The sequence below is a fragment of the Protopterus annectens genome, chromosome 8.part0 (genome assembly GCF_019279795.1).
Source record: "Protopterus annectens isolate FY-2018-M chromosome 8.part0, PAN1.0, whole genome shotgun sequence".
NCBI lineage: Eukaryota > Metazoa > Chordata > Ceratodontiformes > Protopteridae > Protopterus > Protopterus annectens.
Genome location: NC_056741.1, coordinates 1479066397 through 1479083896, shown reverse-complemented (window position 1 = coordinate 1479083896; position 17500 = coordinate 1479066397). Strand labels below are relative to the sequence as shown.

Below are 17500 nucleotides of genomic sequence, written 5' to 3'. Positions count from 1 at the left end.
CAAACAGTCTTTGTGTTCCATGAATGAAAAACAGCAACAGTCATCCTTTTGCATAAAGGTAGGCCATCTACAGATCCTGGAAACTACAGACCCATAAGTCTCACTAGTCTCATATGTAAAAATATGAAAAGAATTATCATAGAAATGATCAATAATGACATAGGAAACCTCCAGACACTGGACCCAACCCAATTTGGTTTAATCAAGGGCTGGTGGACGTCATTGAGAAGGTCACCAAAGAAATGCATGAAGGCAAAACAGTTCACACTGCCTACCTTGACCTGGCCAAGGCATCTGACACAATATCCCACTCTGGTATTGTTGACAAACTCAATAGGTTAGGTATGAACCCTATGTTACCCAGTGGATACCCAGCTGGCTCACAGACAGGACCCAGGAAGTTAGAACTCGGGAGGCCAACCAGATGCAGAGTCCATCAAGGATCAGTCCTGGGATCACTCCTTTCTTGCATTTATTTCTCTGAAGTCAAGGCCAATGTCAATGGCTTCTGGCTGACCAAATCTGCAGATTATTGCAAATTAGGAGCAGTCATAGAATCCCGCACTGCCACAAATGTTCTCTAGGAAGGACTGAAACAGACATATAACTGGTGTCAGAACCATGGACTAAAACTAAATGCAAAGAAATGCATAACAGTATCCCTCAGGAAGTCACTCACCCCTAGTAACTATCATATTGATAACACACCTCTAATTGCTGACACTGTAGTCAGGAACTTGGGGACACACATAGACAGTAATCTAGCCTTTGACCATCATGTATTTACAGTAGTAAGAAGATCACTCTATGTTGCACAACTAGTAAACAAAGGTATGGTATCGAAGTCCAAGAAGGTCATTGCTCCACTATATCTGGCATTCATCAGACCTGTCATTGAGTACAGTGCTCCCTTTGGTATGCACTTAACCAGGCACATCCAACAGTTAGAACAGCAACAGAGATTCCTCATTAAAAGAATATAGGATGTAAGTAACATGTCTTATACAGACCACCTCAAGGCCCTATCCCTGTATTTTGTCTATGACATGCTGTTGCGGAGACATCTATGCCTGAGATACAAGGCATTGACTGATCCCACCCTGATGGACCTCTTACATATCCGATAGACAAACAGCATGAGAATTACTGGTTCTAAAGACTTAAAGCCTGCTTGAGATATAAATAGGACCTGCTAGAGAAATGGGTATGTATCCCAGAGACTACTCCTTCTTTGGAACAAGCTCCCCATCCATGTGAAGCACAGTTGTTCCCCTAACCCAATTTGAGTGTAACTTGGACAATTGGATGGGCAACAGGAAATTCATCCTTGGCTTGACAACTATGTCTCTAATGGACACAGGCAGCCTGTAAATAGCTCATCTCCTAAGCCCCTGCTTACACTTATCAAGGATACCAGAACTTGTCAGAGATTTGGGATACATGGCTAGGCTTAAAAAGAACTGTGTGGTTGTTAGCCTAGAACACACCTATGAACCTATATAAAGAAGCATCATATTACAGAAAGAGTCATAAATGAAGCAGCCTTTATGAATAAGTAGTATGGCAAAAAAAAAAAAAACAGTAGTGACAACATTTATGAATGGAGGGTAAAAGCATGAGGATATTCTTATGGAGAGGTAGAGAGCAATAATTCAATAAATAGTAGTAAAAATAGGTAGGACTTGTATAAGGTCATCCTTATGTGCCATCAGAATCTAATTTCTATTTAAAATGGCAATACTTAATCACAATGAAACAGAAAACACAAAGCATCCAGTAGTAAGTTTATTAAAAACTGTTCTCATAAACAAAATAATAATCCACGCAAGTATTATTATCTCGCAACTGTTTCTTAGCTGCCATAAGCTGCTGTGACTCATTGACATTATTCTTGTTTCATCACTGTCCGCAGAGCTTTTCTCCCTTATTTTAACTCCTGCATTTACCTTATTATTAAAAAAAAACTGTGTTTATCAAACATGATAAATAATTACATGATAAAATTGTATCTTCAATCTTTGTAACTTTGCAAAGAAACTATCAGATATTAATAACATAATCTGAAATGGGAGTCAAGATAAAAGTTCAGGTATAAGCTGCAATAAAATATTGCCTGTTTATTGACACTATTATATAGCAAGTCAAACTATGGACTATAAAGCTGTGAGACCAAGGTTCGAATCTCTTCCCCCAACCTGATCAGTAAGTGACATTGATGAAGCTATTAACATTCTCGCACTGATGACTTTACCCTAAAACAACAGATCCATTTGGTAAATCAAGTGAAACTACACAAGTAGCACAGAGAGAAATAAATACATATCTATATTTTCAATCACTAGGGTCTATTAATTCAGTCAGGAAATTTAATTGTGTTAGTACATCACTGCAAAAACAGTAGCACTTCATTGCTGTACTAAATCTCTCCCAGGCAGTATATACACCTGCATTTTTGTTTAAGGAAGTTATTACCTGTGAAAGCTTGAGTCGTAAAAGATGACAGGACAACATTTGATTGCATAGATTGTTCTCCATAGCCTGTGTTTAACTTTGAACACTTGTCCAAAGGATCCTGTGCCAATCTTGGTCCAGTTTTCCTCAAAATCCTCCTTACTAAAAACATTCAAGGTGCTGAAAGAGGCCATGGAAATGGGCTTTCTTTAGCTTCGTCAGCTCACTGTAGCATTGCCATTTTTTAGAACACTTCCTGGTTGCAATGAATGTAAAAGGGTGGAAACATCTTGAAAGGTGATACACTTTTGTTTTTTTTACTGCAAGTCTACAAGGCATTTACCATAACATATAAAATTGCATACATGTATTTAGACACTGTCGATTCTAGTACTTTAGAAGGGTGGGTTCTCATTTTATAGTCTGAGTCATTTTTACTCTTACAGTTTTATTTATTCTATCTGTACTATATATAAACTTTTGCTTATGAATAGTATAGGTGGAATTAACTAAAATCTGTATGACTGTGCCAAACACATAACAAGAGCACTAGAAATCTAACAGCATTTCTGCAATTAACTAGCCAAGTTACTTGGTCTAAGTTTTTCTAATCATCAATAACTCGTGTATTTCAAACACATAAGCTATAAAAGCAAAATAAAATTGAGTATCCTGAGAAACAGATTTCAACTTAGAACCAAGGGCGTTCCCAGTTCACTCATTTTTCCATACTTTCCACTAATTCGTTTACATGATAGAAAATAATCCACTTTTAATAGATAGCATGTTTCCTTTCCCTAAGGCATATGTACTATAATGGATAACAGCTGTCCTTTTCTAAGCCATTCATTCACTAATGACAATCATGTATTAATTCTCAGTAAGATGTATTTTAAATGTTTCACCTTTAGAACATTTCCTGGTTGCAACAACTGCAAAAGGGTGTTAACAAGGGTACAGCACTAATCCACATGGACTTTTATTCAGACACCTCCCAAGAGCACTTTTCATTAAGTGAGTTGCTCAAAGTTACACATTTGGCAGATGGAGACTGATGGTCTCAAACCCTCAACTAAAGGTCACAGCTTATAGCTATAAACCTCTGTACTGATTCATTTCATAACACTCCAGCTTTCTGTTTATTTGAAAACCAAGCTGAATGTTTTGTAGTATTTTGTGGTATTATACAAATGGACTAAGTTGGCAGCATAACCAGACCTTAGTTAATCCAAGTATTTCCAGTAACATAAGTGCCACCTATGTGATACAACTAAAACCAGTTCAAAAAGCCAACATGTTGCTTTCATCTGTAGCAGAAAACAAATTACTCCCCCAAACACACACAGAAAAAAAAACAACATATCAAAATTTACATTGCATTAATACATTACTATCAGCCCAGTGTGAACTGCCACAGTCAATATTGCATAACTATACAAAAGTTATACTGTTCAGTGACAGCAAGTGCACTCATTACCTGATGTGCACACACAGATGTGCACACGTGACAAGCACATGAATGCCTCAAATGTTTTCTTACCTAAAAGTGAAACACCAGCCTTGCTAAAAATTCCAGAACTAAGACTCATTTAGAAATGCAGAAAACTAATTATTCTGTTGTTAACTAGCAGTGAATCACTTTATTAACCCCACATTTCCATCTGGAATGAAATTATTCAAATGACTGGGAAGTTCATTATAGTTTAACCTACACAGTAACAGAAGCTGGAGAAAACAAAAAAGCCCATAGACTCAAATTTGTTAATAATAACCTTATCCATATTGTGTGATGCCGGGTAGATTAACCTCAATAATGCCGCAAATTATTTCTTAAAGATAATTAGTTGTCCCCAAAGAGTTTCTTAGATGAATAACTCTAACATATTGCCACTTGGTATTCATAGTTTCAAAATAACTTTTTGTATGCAATTCCAGATTAACTGGTACTACACTCATGAAATAATGCATCCGATTGTTCCAGGGTTCCAGGATGGAATTAACACTCCTTGGATACATCTATGTCTGGTAGATGCTCGGCATTAGTAGGTGTTTCAAGCACAGATTTCTTAGTAAGGTGCTTAAACCCGACAGATAATCCAGATGAGCTGATGTATTTAGATGCAAATTCTCCCCCTTCATTGGCTGCATTACTGAATTCTCCTCTAACTGCCATTAGGGGTTAAATTGCCTGGCATCCTAATGGTGGTTCCAACAACAATTCAGACTCGTTTGGAGACAAAAGGGAGGAAGAAGCCTTCCTTTCTACTGTCAGTCATTCTGTAAATATAAGATGTTCTTTGACATTAAGCTAGTTCCTGTAATCCCACCATTTAGTCCAATTGCAGCAACAGCAGTCATTAGAGCTGAAAAACAGAGCTGCAGATAGAGGTGCAAAAATGCTATAGTAAGGTGATTGACAATGACCACTAAGCAAGTGAATGAATGACTAAATGATTTAACCTGGCACATCCATGTACTACTGTTGGAAACAATTTTCAGTTCAAGCAAAGTCATAGTAAATGAACAAACTATGAGATTCAAAAAGTCATCTGAGATAGTTGATAGAACAGACCAAAAATTAATTTACATCCATCAGCAGTGAATGTAAATCGATATAATTAATTTTATTTTGAAAAAACGTCCCTTGGTATTGTAGAGGCATTGTCACTCACACATCCTGGACTAGAATCTGATTTGTTAATTCTGAGGTCACAAAGCATCATGGTAAAGGAAAATATCTTGTCACATAAGCAAAGTCTCCCCATTTGAGTACTGCTGTGACAAGCTATCAGTGAGCATTCTTCATTGGACTTTGGACTCTAAATGTTTAGCTTTGTGCATTAGCAGTATATTTAATGATATTCATTGAAATACATGCCACTTATTGACTGCAGACTGTGGTGTGAATTGAGTACCAGGCTGAAGATCAGTTAATATGGTTGAGTCCATACAAATGTTATGACAGCACAGACACATACTGCCGGATTCACGATGGCTTGCACGGAGTGTACCAGTAGAGTAAGACTCCATGCAGCAATCATGTCCGACAAGCGATCCAGGAACAGCTTGTAAAGGTGTGTAAGAGAGCTCCTAAAACGTCTTCTACACGGACAGGGCTGGGATATGCAAATGACCTCACCTGCAGCTGAAAGGCATGCAAATGAGGTAAATTTGCGATCCAGGAAGCACAAACCTGTCCAAGTAGGAGCTGTGTTAGCTGCAGAAATGTTCTCAGTTGACAAATGAGTACCGTTCTATAAATAGTACAATGGAGCCTTGTCAGCTCCAAATAAAGGTTGCATATGGTTGAGGAAGCATGCCAATGGCCAAATATACGGCCATTGGAAATGGTCCCAGATGCAAAATTAAAATAAAAATACTTTATTTTTTTCTGCGATTTCCGATGTAAGCGTAGCGCAGCACCGCGAAAACAGGGTGCGCTAAAAAAATCATAAAATAAGAAAATAAAATCCACAAACGTGGAATCTTTGAAAACTGTTAAATTACAATGTAAGGGAATAGCAGGCTGAAGACAACATGGCCACCGAGTAGGGGTTGCTAAGGGGAGAAGCCCAGTCTAAGACATGTAACCAAGCATTAATAGGCAATCCTATGTAAATGAGTGTTAGGATAGTGAATCACACTTTTACATAGCAAATGAGCACAGTCAGTGGAGTGTAGGCATAGGATGTGGGGAGTAACAGAGTAAGAGATAGGTGACATCGCAAGGGGGGTATGTATGAAAGTAGTGAAGCTCATAGGAGCAGAGTGGCATGTGTGAGCTGTCAGTTAGACATCATAGAAAGAGGTGTGTCAACAGGTAGGCCAGGGAAAGCTAAGAAATGGAAGGTGTATACTGTGGATAACACCAAAGTTTCTTGCTGAGCGGGTATTCGCGCGTGTGTGCGCCTGTAAACTCGAGTAAGACAGAGTGCACACGTGAAAACGTGAGTGCCCACGTGTAAGCTGGAGTAAGCATGTATAAGGCTGTTTAAAGACCTGTAAGCACGTTTGTGCTGGTGTGCGCGTGTTTTAACCTGAATAAGCAAGTTTTAGTCCGTCTAAGCATGTGTGCATGCATGTGAGCTGTTGTGAGCATGTTTGCACTTGTATGCGTGTCGCTCCCCCCTGAGGAAACAGAAAGGAAAAAGGAAGCACAACAAATAGTAGGAAGTTACCAGGGAATACTAGTAGAGCTAGCAGGTGAAAACAATCAGAATCAGGCAATTACACAGGCAGAACGCTAGCCCAGGCCAGCACTTAAAACTCTGCAAACAACAGTGCAGTTTGTTTCTCTCAAGAGACACTTCAACACTGGAGTAAGCTACTAGAAGTGAAAACTGAAAAAGCTTCACTCAGACAAAAAATGCTAGGGACTGCCATTGCTGTTATAAGGCAACATATGCAACATGCTGAGGGTGGTGACAATGCAAATGCTGCCAAACAACCCACAATGAGGAGACGGAGAAGAGTATACAGGCCCAGGGTCACCTACCAGGGGTTACATGAGCTGGAGATAGTGGACTGCTGTAGAGTGGACAGAGACCTCCTGCAGAAAATTGTTGAGCTGTGCAGGCCACGTCTCACACACAGAACCAACAGAGGGGAACCCATCCCAGTGGAAACCAAGGTATGTGTTGGCCTAAGAATACTAGCAACAGGTACCTTCCAGAGACCAACTGGTGATATGATGGGGATATCACAGACATCAGCATCCAGGGTACTGCACCAGTTCCTGGATGCCATGTCAGCACATGTCAGTGATCATGTATATTTCCCCAATTCCCATGAGGAATTGGCCAGCAATATGCGTCTCTTCCAGCAAATAGCAGAATACCCTGAGGTAGTGGGTGAAATAGACTGCACGCATATATGCATCAAAGCACCAGCTGGTGAGCAGGGTAGGGCCTACATTAACCGCAAGGGCTTCCCCTCCATCAACTGCCAGGTCATGTGTGATGCCCAGGGCATAATAATGGATGTGTGTGCTGGCTGCCCTGGAAGCTACCATGATTCCCATATCTGGCATCTGACACAGCTGTACCAGACATTTGTCAATGGGGGCATCCCACATGGTCACTTAGTGGGGGATGCTGGCTATGCACTGGAGCCATGGCTGATGACACCCATCAGAAATGCATACACACCTGAACAGGAACGCCATAATCAGGCACATGCACAAACACGAAATGTAATTGAGCGTGTGTTTGGGTTGCTCAAGTCATGGTTCCGGTGCCTGGACACATCTGGTGGAGCCTTGCAATACTCACCAACTACATGTACCCAAATTGTCATGGTATGTGCTATGCTACATAATATGATTCTGCGAAAACAGCTGCAGCAGGACCAGCATAGGCCTGGGCCAAACAGCCCCCCACCATTGCCAAAGCCATCACAAGCAGAGCGTGACTCAGAGGAGGAACAACCTGAGCCTGCCCCAGTAGGCAGAAGGAGGCGTGCCCAGTATGCCTTGGCCTTGGCAAAGAGGCAACACATAGCACATACACTGGCTCAGTAGGAACCCTGAAAATTATACCTCTCTCTGACTCCCACATATAGTGAAAGGGATGCCTAAGTTGACACAACCTGCTTTCAAACATGTGCAGGGAGTGTAGTATGTGCATCCAACATAGGCAGCCCTGCAGCACCACCTGAGGCATGATTGCCATGTGTTAAGCAATGTAAGGTAGTGCTAAACAGCATTTACCACCTTGTAGTATATGTAAACTTGATGACCTTGAGTATCATCCTACCCTCACCAAACATGATGCCACAATATGAAGACAAGATGATCAATTACAACAATTGGCTTAAGTATTGGTGTCAGTGAAAGGGGATCCAATGCCTGTCAGCCTGGGATGACATGCTCGACAAGACATGATGCTTCACTAGGGATGACATTCACCTGTCACCTGTGGCCTGTTGGATATTGCCAAAGGCTCTTGTCACCCTCATAGTGCCTTTTGTAGGTAAGGCTCAAAAGACAAACCCACCTCCATAGGTATCACAAGGGATAAGAAACTAGAAGTAATGCTACTCAATGCCAGAAGTCTAAACTGCAAGATGCACGCACTCCAAACTCTCCTCAGCATGGAGAATGTTGATATCTGTGCAGTAACAGAAACCTGGTTCAAGGCTCCCAAGAGCACCCTAGCACTAACAGATTACACCTCATACCATGCTTTACAGCCACAAAACATGGAACAAACTACAACAGGAGGGTGAATATCAATATTTGTCAAAGATACCCACACCCCCAGGTTGGTGGCACAGCATGAAGCATCAGAGACTATCCATGTGCAACCAACAGTGGGTAAAACCGCCTTCCAGTTCATAGCCTGCTACAGACCACACTCCTAAACCCAGGAACCACACTTGGCTGACTGGAGAACACATGAAAATATGAAGGTTCCCCCAAACACCATTATATTGAGTGACTTCAACTACCCAAACATAGACTGGGAGCATTACCCTAGCTGCAACACCCTAGCCCAAAAGTTCCTAGAATTTATAAACTCAAATGCTATGGAACAACTTGCTACCACTCCCACAAGAGGGGAAAAATATACTGGACCTGATCATCACCAACATGGGGACTCTATGCCCAAGACCAGAAGTGTATCCCTCACTGGTAAGATCAGACTATAGAGTAATCTCACTGGATATTCACATCCCGACCCCAGCCCATGGCCAGAAAACCACAGTGAAAATTTTTCACTAAAGTAGATGTCACACTCCTCAAAATCGAGGCGGAATCCTTCACAGCCCCTGTGCCTGTGGAAAATATGGCCCAGACCTCAGAACCCTTTATAAATGCATTCTATGAACACCTTCTGGAATGCATGGATCATGCAATCCCAAATAAAACCAATATCCAATTCTCCAAAGGCAGGCATCCTGTCTGGTGGACCCCAGCCATAAAAAAAACATACAATACAAGGAGGAAGCTACTATATGATAGAGCAAAATCCCAAAAAGGGAAGGCATCTCTGATCAGTATTATTGAAAAACTACGGCCACACATAAAATCATCTAAGGCCATCTTTGAGATAAAAAATGTACAGGACACTAAGGATAATCACAAGGCTTTCTTTAGTTATGGTAGGAACCTGGGTGGGAACTCCCAGATATGCTCAGAACTAGTCCAAAATGACAAACAATACACCAAACCCACAGACATTGCCAACATCCGAGCTGACAGGTTCAGTGCAAACTTCTCCCCCCCTCCCCACCAAAAGGGCAAATATCTATCCCAGCAGAGTGCTGGCCCCCTGACATCTCAGATGCTCAGGTAACAGCCAGCCTCTCCAAAGCAAAACACACAGCATCAATGGGACCAGACAGTGCCCTGACCTGTGTCCAACATGAACCCCAAGAAGAATTGAACACAAACATAAAACCACTGTTCCATCTCAGCCTTACCACAGGATATGTAACCAAAGAGCAGTGTACAGCAACAGTGGTCCCTCTCCGCAAAGGTGGTGCCTCAATGGATACTGCAAACTGTTGACCCAGAAGCCTGACTAGCTTGGTCTGCAAAGCTATGGAAAGGATCATCATGGACCTCAGAAATAAAGATATTGGGGACCTACAAACACTGGATCTTACCCAGTTTGGCTTTGTTAAGGGCAGATCCTGCCTCTTAAACCTGGTTGAGTCATTTGAAACAGTCAGCAAGGCCATTGACGAGGGGAAGGTGGTCCACACAGCCTACCTGGACCTCGCAAAAGCCTTCCATACAATATCCCACTTGGTCATTATAGATAAGCTCACCAGCTTCAATATAAACTCCCATGTCACTAGATGGGTAGATGGGTTGCAAACTGGCTCAAGGACAGAACCACATGGTCAGAAATGCTGGAGCCATGTCAAACCCCAAACCAGCTACAAGTGGCATCCCACAAGGCTCAGTCCTGGGACCTTCCTTGTTTGGTATATATTTCTCGGAGGTACAGGCCAACACAGAAGGACTGTGGCTGACCAAGTTCACAGATGACTGCAAACAGGGCACCATAATCGACTCTCCAGCCTCATAGAAACAGACAACTGGTGCCAGAGCCATGGCCTCAAGCTAAATGCCAAAAAGTGTATAGTCATCCCCTTTGGCAAAAACAAAGTGCCCACAAATTACCACATAGGTGGTAATCCATTAAGTACAGAAGAAGTAATTAGGGACCTGGGGACCCAAGTTGATAGCAATCTCTCATTTGACAACCACGTGGCCAAAGTGGTTAGAAAAACATTTTATATAGCCCACCTAATCATGAAGGGATTCACATCTAGATTAGGGAGGTCATCGTGCCTCTTTACTCATCCCTCATCAAGCCCATAATTGAGTACAATGCCTCTTTTGGGATGTACCTTACCAAACACCTGCAGCAACTGGAAAGACCCCAAAAGTACCTCACCAAGAGGATCAAAGGGCTCAAACAGATGCCATATGCTGCCCGGTTAAAGAAACTCCAGCTCTACTCAGTGGCATACCGCCTGCTCAGAGGTGACCTGTGCCTGACATATAAAGCCATGTCCAACCCGGAATTAAGGGACATGCTGCACCTCAAAAAATCCAAATCCCATCGAGCTACACACTCGAGAGACTTGAACCTCAGCACGGAAATAAATAGGACATGTTGGAGGGACAGATTCATAACCCAGAGGCTCCCTTCACTCTGGAATAAAATCCCAGTCCAGGTTAGGCAGAGTCCCTCATTGACTCTCTTCAAGAGGAATCTTGATGAGTGGATGGGAGATTGTAGGTTTACTCAGGGTATGACTTCTGTGTCACTGTTAGACAGAGGCACAGTATACTAACCTCGAAAAAGGGCATAGCAAAATTAATTTAAAATGGGCGGCAAAAGCCAAACATACTCTGGCTAGGCTTATAAATGCCCTAGGGCGGATAGCCTAGTATGAACCTATGAACCTATGAACCTATATATATATATATATATATACACACACACACACACACACACACACACACACACACACACACACACACACACACACACACACACACACACACACACACACACACACACACACACACACTTCTAAACATCCATTGCTGTACATATACATGCACATGTAGGCACATAGACTGCCCACCTTTCATGGTGGGAATATCACATCTGAAACAGTTGAGACATACCATTCTGTAATGATATTGCACAGTGTTGTGCAGAATGCATTATGCTGTCCTCAGGCCATATAGCTGTAGCAGGCCTCACTGGCTCAGTCCCACAGAAGTTCACCACCACATGACATATACCTGCACTGCATGCTGTTTTCAATGCCACACACTACAACCTATATTGATATGTGCACATAGCAACCTTCAACTACATATGTATGTCCAGCCTTCACTAACAGTTGCAGTATGTCCCTTGCCCTATGTACATCTGCATATACATATAGATACAGACTGCTAACACATATGGAGGGTTCACAGTATGTAGATTATTAGATTATGTAGTTTACATTACCTTTGTCTCTGACATCTTTCTTCTTTTGGCTTGCTGGATGGCTTGCTTGCTGGCTTGCTTGCTGGCTTTTTTTTTTTTTTGGTCTCTGTCTTATCTCTATCTCTATCTCTATCTCTATCTCTATCTCGCTGCAATTGTAATTGCAGTTCTCACTGTGATTTCAGGACACTGCTATAAAATGATAGGTTAGGTAGGCGTAGGCCTTTCAGTTTTGCAAGGTGGGGACCATGCTGGTTTGCTGTGGACACTGTTGTGTCAGTCAGAAGGTTGGTATATCACTCATATCTGAGGCTGTGTTGTAGCCACTGAAATGCATGTTGTACTGAAACCTGACTGTTGCTTCTTCCAGTGCACTCTTCTCAGTGTGTATGTTAACTCACACCTGCTAATGCTAACACTGTTTACATGGAAGTATGTACTTTCCTGTGGGATTTGTGGATTAACTGGCATACAACAGTAGTTCTTGCAATGTGTTGCTATGGCTTTTGTATTTTCCCTTTACATTCGCTCCTTGAATGCCTGATATTTGTCTTTACTGGAATGTGTTACTATGGCTTTCCTATTTTCCATTTACATTCACTCCTTGTAATGCATGATATATTTCTTTCAACAGTAAGTTCTTATATGTTTGCTGTGGTTTGGTGGTACTTCATGCAGTCTGGTGAGCCCAAGGTCTGGGATTTGACACTTACAAAGGTATTTTATTTTGCTGCTGAGCAGTACTGGGGCCTTGTCATACAGAGTGAATAAGGCACTTTTAAACAGTTGTAAGCGGGAAGCAGGAAGTCAGTGGGGACACCAGCTAGGGATGTGCAGGCTGGGTGTAGGGAAGGTCCATAGATGCACATTTCTTTAACTGCAATAGCTGTACATATGTTTGACATTTGCTGTGACATTTGAAACCTTCCACCTCTGAGAGAGGGGTGAGGACAACTAAGTATATTGTACTAACAATTATGAATATCAGGCACATGCAGTGCTTGTGAACTGCTATAATGTCATTAGTATGTTAGATGGCTACATCCTTTGATATTTCTGTGTTGTACTCCTACATAAGGGCATGCTTGTGGAAGTAATTCTACAGCTATTCGCAGAGTGTTTAACAGCAGACAGGCTGATATACCTGTGTGTTTCTGGCACTTCCAGGTCTCAGATACTCTCAGGTATATATTTGACCAGCCTCAGGGAAAGGTACATATCAGTGGGATACACCGTGATATATTTCAGATATTCTGCAGTTGTGACTGTGGGGTATTTTGAGCATATGTATTACTACACCATTTCTGACATGCAAGTAGTGTCTACTGTAACTTATTGACAGTTACCATTATGTGGGATTCCCCATCTTTCTGCCTACTGTGAGTACATTTCACAGGGAGTCAGTGGGGCACAGTTAACATGTGTTTGCAAATCAGGGACATCCCTGTAAATCAGTCACAGTTGGGAGGTCTGGCCTCTTACCTATTCAAATATGGCGGTGTTTATCCTGCTCTGATACTGTGTGGGGTCTGTAAGGTGCTACTGTAATATTATTACCTACTAGCATGGCTGTTTCTCTTATCACACTAATGTAATGCAATTCCAAAAGAATTGCCAGTAAAGATACACAGAACAAGCTTTGTGTAATGGCCTTCCTATTTTCCCTTTACATTCACTCCTTGTATTTCATGATATATTTCTTTCAGCACCAAGTTCTTGTGTATCTGCTGTGGCTGAGTGGTAATTCATGCATTCTAGTGTTTCAAAGGTCCTGGGTTCAAGACTGACATGGGTATTTTATTTTGTTGATGAGCAGACTACAGGCCTTGTCATACAGAGTGACTAAGGCACTTTTAAGCAGTTGTAAGCGGGTTTGCATGAGTTTGTGCGATGCTTAGCTGTGCTTATCTACACTTAGCTAAGTGCACACAAGCGCACACCCACTGACTACTACTTAAAAGTGCTTACTCCCGCTAACACCCGTGCTATTTTCTTTTAAAGAAAAGAAAATGGGGAAATAGGAAAGTGGTGAAAAAGGGGGCACAAAGAGGGTTGGACAGTAGGAAAACAAGCTCGGCATGTGCAGGAAGGATGTAGGGAAGGCATATGTTAGAAATTTAGAGTGAGATTTGACACCTTCCACCCCTGAGAGAGGGGTGAGGACAACAAAATATGTTGTACAGCCAATTGTAATTATCAGTTTACATGTCCAGCAGACATGAATGTGAAATGGGCAGCTATGTATGGGGCGTAATTTTTTTGTGAGAACAGAGTGCCCTTTTTTTATTTTTTTTTTCAGGTGAGAGTGGAATGTGAGGTACAGGAAGTAGGTATATTTGGGGAGGTAGGTTGGGGAGGTTAACAGACAAGACAAACAAGACGCATACAGGGGCTGAGTATGACACATGTGGGGGGTAAACACAACTGACGGGGATGGATGTTTGGATATCGCAAGCCCATGAGCCCACAGATGGCAACAGTGGAACTGAGATCCCCTCCCATGGGCAGTTACCATTGCACCTTCACAGCCCAGGCCAGGGCTGTGCTGGGGGTTGGATAGGACAGGCAGGCACACCCATGAGTTGCGCCACTCTCACCTCAAGCTGACATAGGGGATCAGTCACAGAATGCCTGATCTCACTACGCACCACAGACTGGACCCTATGGAGGGTGAGTGGAGGATCTCCTCCAGCCACGCTTGCAGAGAGGGGATGAGCCCCATCCCCCGCAGCGCTTCCACCTGAAGGTGGCACAGGGCCACCAGAGGAGGAGGTTCCGGCCTGGACACTGGTGCCAGGTGCACTCACCAGCTGAGGTGGGAGAGGTGGGTCCGCTGGAACCCGCCTTCCCTGTTGTCCTATGTTTAGCAGTATTTTATGGTATTTTGGGTTAGTAACAAACAACACCATTCAAAATTAGTTGTAACAGCTTGCATCAGTATTCCCATTAACCAAACACACATGAATTCCAAACATTGAGCAGCAAGCATAACACATGCATATTTAGAACAACAGTGGACATTCCAACAGCATGCAGGGTTGATTGGTGGCAACAGGCCATCAGGTTTGGCTATGTGAACAGGGCACATTCATCAATGTACATGCAGATATGTATAAACCAACAGGACAAATGTCCATGGGAATTAATTGTGAATACACATACCCAGTTTGGTGTGGAATGGCATAATTTGTGAAAATAGGATAGGGTGGAGAAATATTACATTAACAACTGAAACTACCTATACATATACTGTACATTCCTAGTAGATGCAGATATATATCCCCTACATGTATTATAGGTTCATAGGTTCATACTAGGCTATCTGCCCTAGGGCATTTATAAGCCTAGCCAGAGTGTGTGTGGCTTTCACCACCCCTTAGGATGAGAATACTATACCCATTAGTTTGCTGTGCCTCTGTCCAGCAGTGACACAGAGATGATTCCCGAGGTAAACTTACGATCTCCCATCCACTCGTCAAGATTTCTCTTGAACAGAGTCAGTGAGGGGCTCTGCCTCACATGGACTGGGATTCTGTTCCATAGTGTAGGGAGTCTCTGGGTGATGAATCTGTCCCTCCAGCACGTCCTATTTATATCCGTGTTGAGGTTTAAGTCTCTTGCTCTCATGGCTCTGGTGGATTTGGATTTTTTGAGGTGGAGCATGTCCATTAATTCTGGGTTGGACATGGCCTTGTATGTCAGGCACAGATCATCTCTGAGCAGACGGTATGCGACTGAATAGAGCTGGAGTTTCTTCAGTCGGGTATCGTATGACATATGTTTGAGCCCCTTTATCCTTTTGGTGAGGAACTTTTGGGGTCTTTCCAACTGCTGCAGGTGTCGGGTAAGGTACATTCGAATGGGCGTTGTACTCAATCATTGGTCTGATAAGTGAAGAGTACAGGGTACAATGACCTCTCCTGATCTGGATGTGAATCCTTCATGATCAGGTGGGCAATGTAGAAGGTCTTCCTAACCACTTTGGCAATGTGAGTGTCAAAAGAGAGGTTACTGTCAACTTGGGTCCCCAGGTCCCTGATAACTTCTTCCGTGTTTAATGGATTACCACCTATGTGGTAATTAGGGGTTACCTTGTTTTTCCCAAAGGGTATGACTATACATTTTTTGGCATTTAGCTTAAGGCCATGGCTCTGGCACCAGTTATCCATTTCTATAAGACCTCTCTGGAGGATGTCTGTGTCTGATGGAGTGTCAATTATGGTGCCCAGTTTGCAGTCATCTGCAATTTTTGTCAGCCACAATCCCCCTATGTTTGCCTGCACTTCAGAAAAATAAATGCCAAACAAGAGGAGGCCCAGGACTGAGCCCTGTGGGACACCGCTCATGACCGGCTTAGAGTCTGACATGGCACCAGCAACTCTAACCCTGTGTGTTCTGTCCTTGAGCCAGTTTGCAACCCATCTTGTGACATATGGGATTACATCTAAGCTGGTGAGCTTTTCTATGATGCCCGAGTGGGGTATTGTGTCGAACGCTTTTGCTAGGTCAAGGTAGGCTGTGTGAACTGCCTTACCCTCATCAATGGCCTTAGTGACTGTTTCGAAAAAGTCGACCAAGTTCAAGAGGCAGGATCTGCCCTTGACAAAGCCAAATTGGGTAGGATCCAGTGTCTGTAGGTCCCCAATGTCTTTATTTATGAGTTCCATTATGATCCTCTCCATAGCTTTGCAGACAAGGCTCGTCAATCTTATGGGGCGGTAATTTCCAGTTATTAGTACAGTTTCCTGTATGTAACCTTAGGAATGTTGGTGATGGAGATGTTACTGCTACATTAATATACATTCCATTTTTATTCATATATGTTCATATCTGGCTGTGTTCCGGTAAAGCATCCTGCTACATTTGATGATTGATTGCAACACTCATTTTCAGGCTGTAGCAGTTATCTGATATTACAGTACAGGTGGGAACTGTATTTGAGACTTGTTTAATCTTTATTACTGGTTTGCAATACTCTTTTCCAGGCTGCATCACTTATCTAATCTTACAATACTAGCAGAATCTTTCTTCTAGGCTTATTTGACCTTTATTACTGGGTTACAACACTGAACACTTTTACAAGCTGTCCCACTTATATTCTATAACAATACCAGCAGAATAATTACTAACCTGCCTGGTGGCGCAACCTCGACAGCCTATCAGCATAGGCTTGCCGATTCGCGGAACGAACACCTGCAGCTGTAATATAAATGAAGGAATATTGTAACATACCTAACCATACTATAGGCTAGGATAGCATTTCTTACATACTTAATTACATGGATACTTACTCAGTAGTGGGGCATTGGGCAAATGGCAGTTCTCCTGGATCCATCGGTTCAGTTGGTCCTCCTTTCATCGCTTCAGGTCCGCATGGTGGTGACAGACCTGTTCACCAGTCCTCGGAATGCCTGTGGCACTGGTGAGATCATGTGCCAGCCGGTTCCACGCCTCTGCCTTATACGCTCCCCATTGAACCTGGCCCTGCATGAGTTGTGCTTCATGATCATGGACTAGGAGCCAAACCATATATTTTGACTCCTCAATGCCCCACCTTTGTGCTCTAAAGTGATTTCCCTCTCCTG

At 42.6% G+C, this 17500-nt stretch overlaps 1 protein-coding gene across 1 annotated transcript in view; it reads right to left on the bottom strand.

Moving 5' to 3' along the window:
• The window catches only part of ANKK1 (ankyrin repeat and kinase domain containing 1), a 474688-nt gene extending 472017 nt beyond the window's left edge, over nt 1–2671 (bottom strand). The window contains exon 1 of the mRNA XM_044081064.1: nt 2473–2671. Coding sequence (XP_043936999.1) covers nt 2473–2645 — 173 coding nt within the window. The 5' untranslated portion in view covers nt 2646–2671. The remainder of the gene's footprint in view (nt 1–2472) is intronic.
• Nucleotides 2672–17500: the final 14829 nt, after the last annotated feature.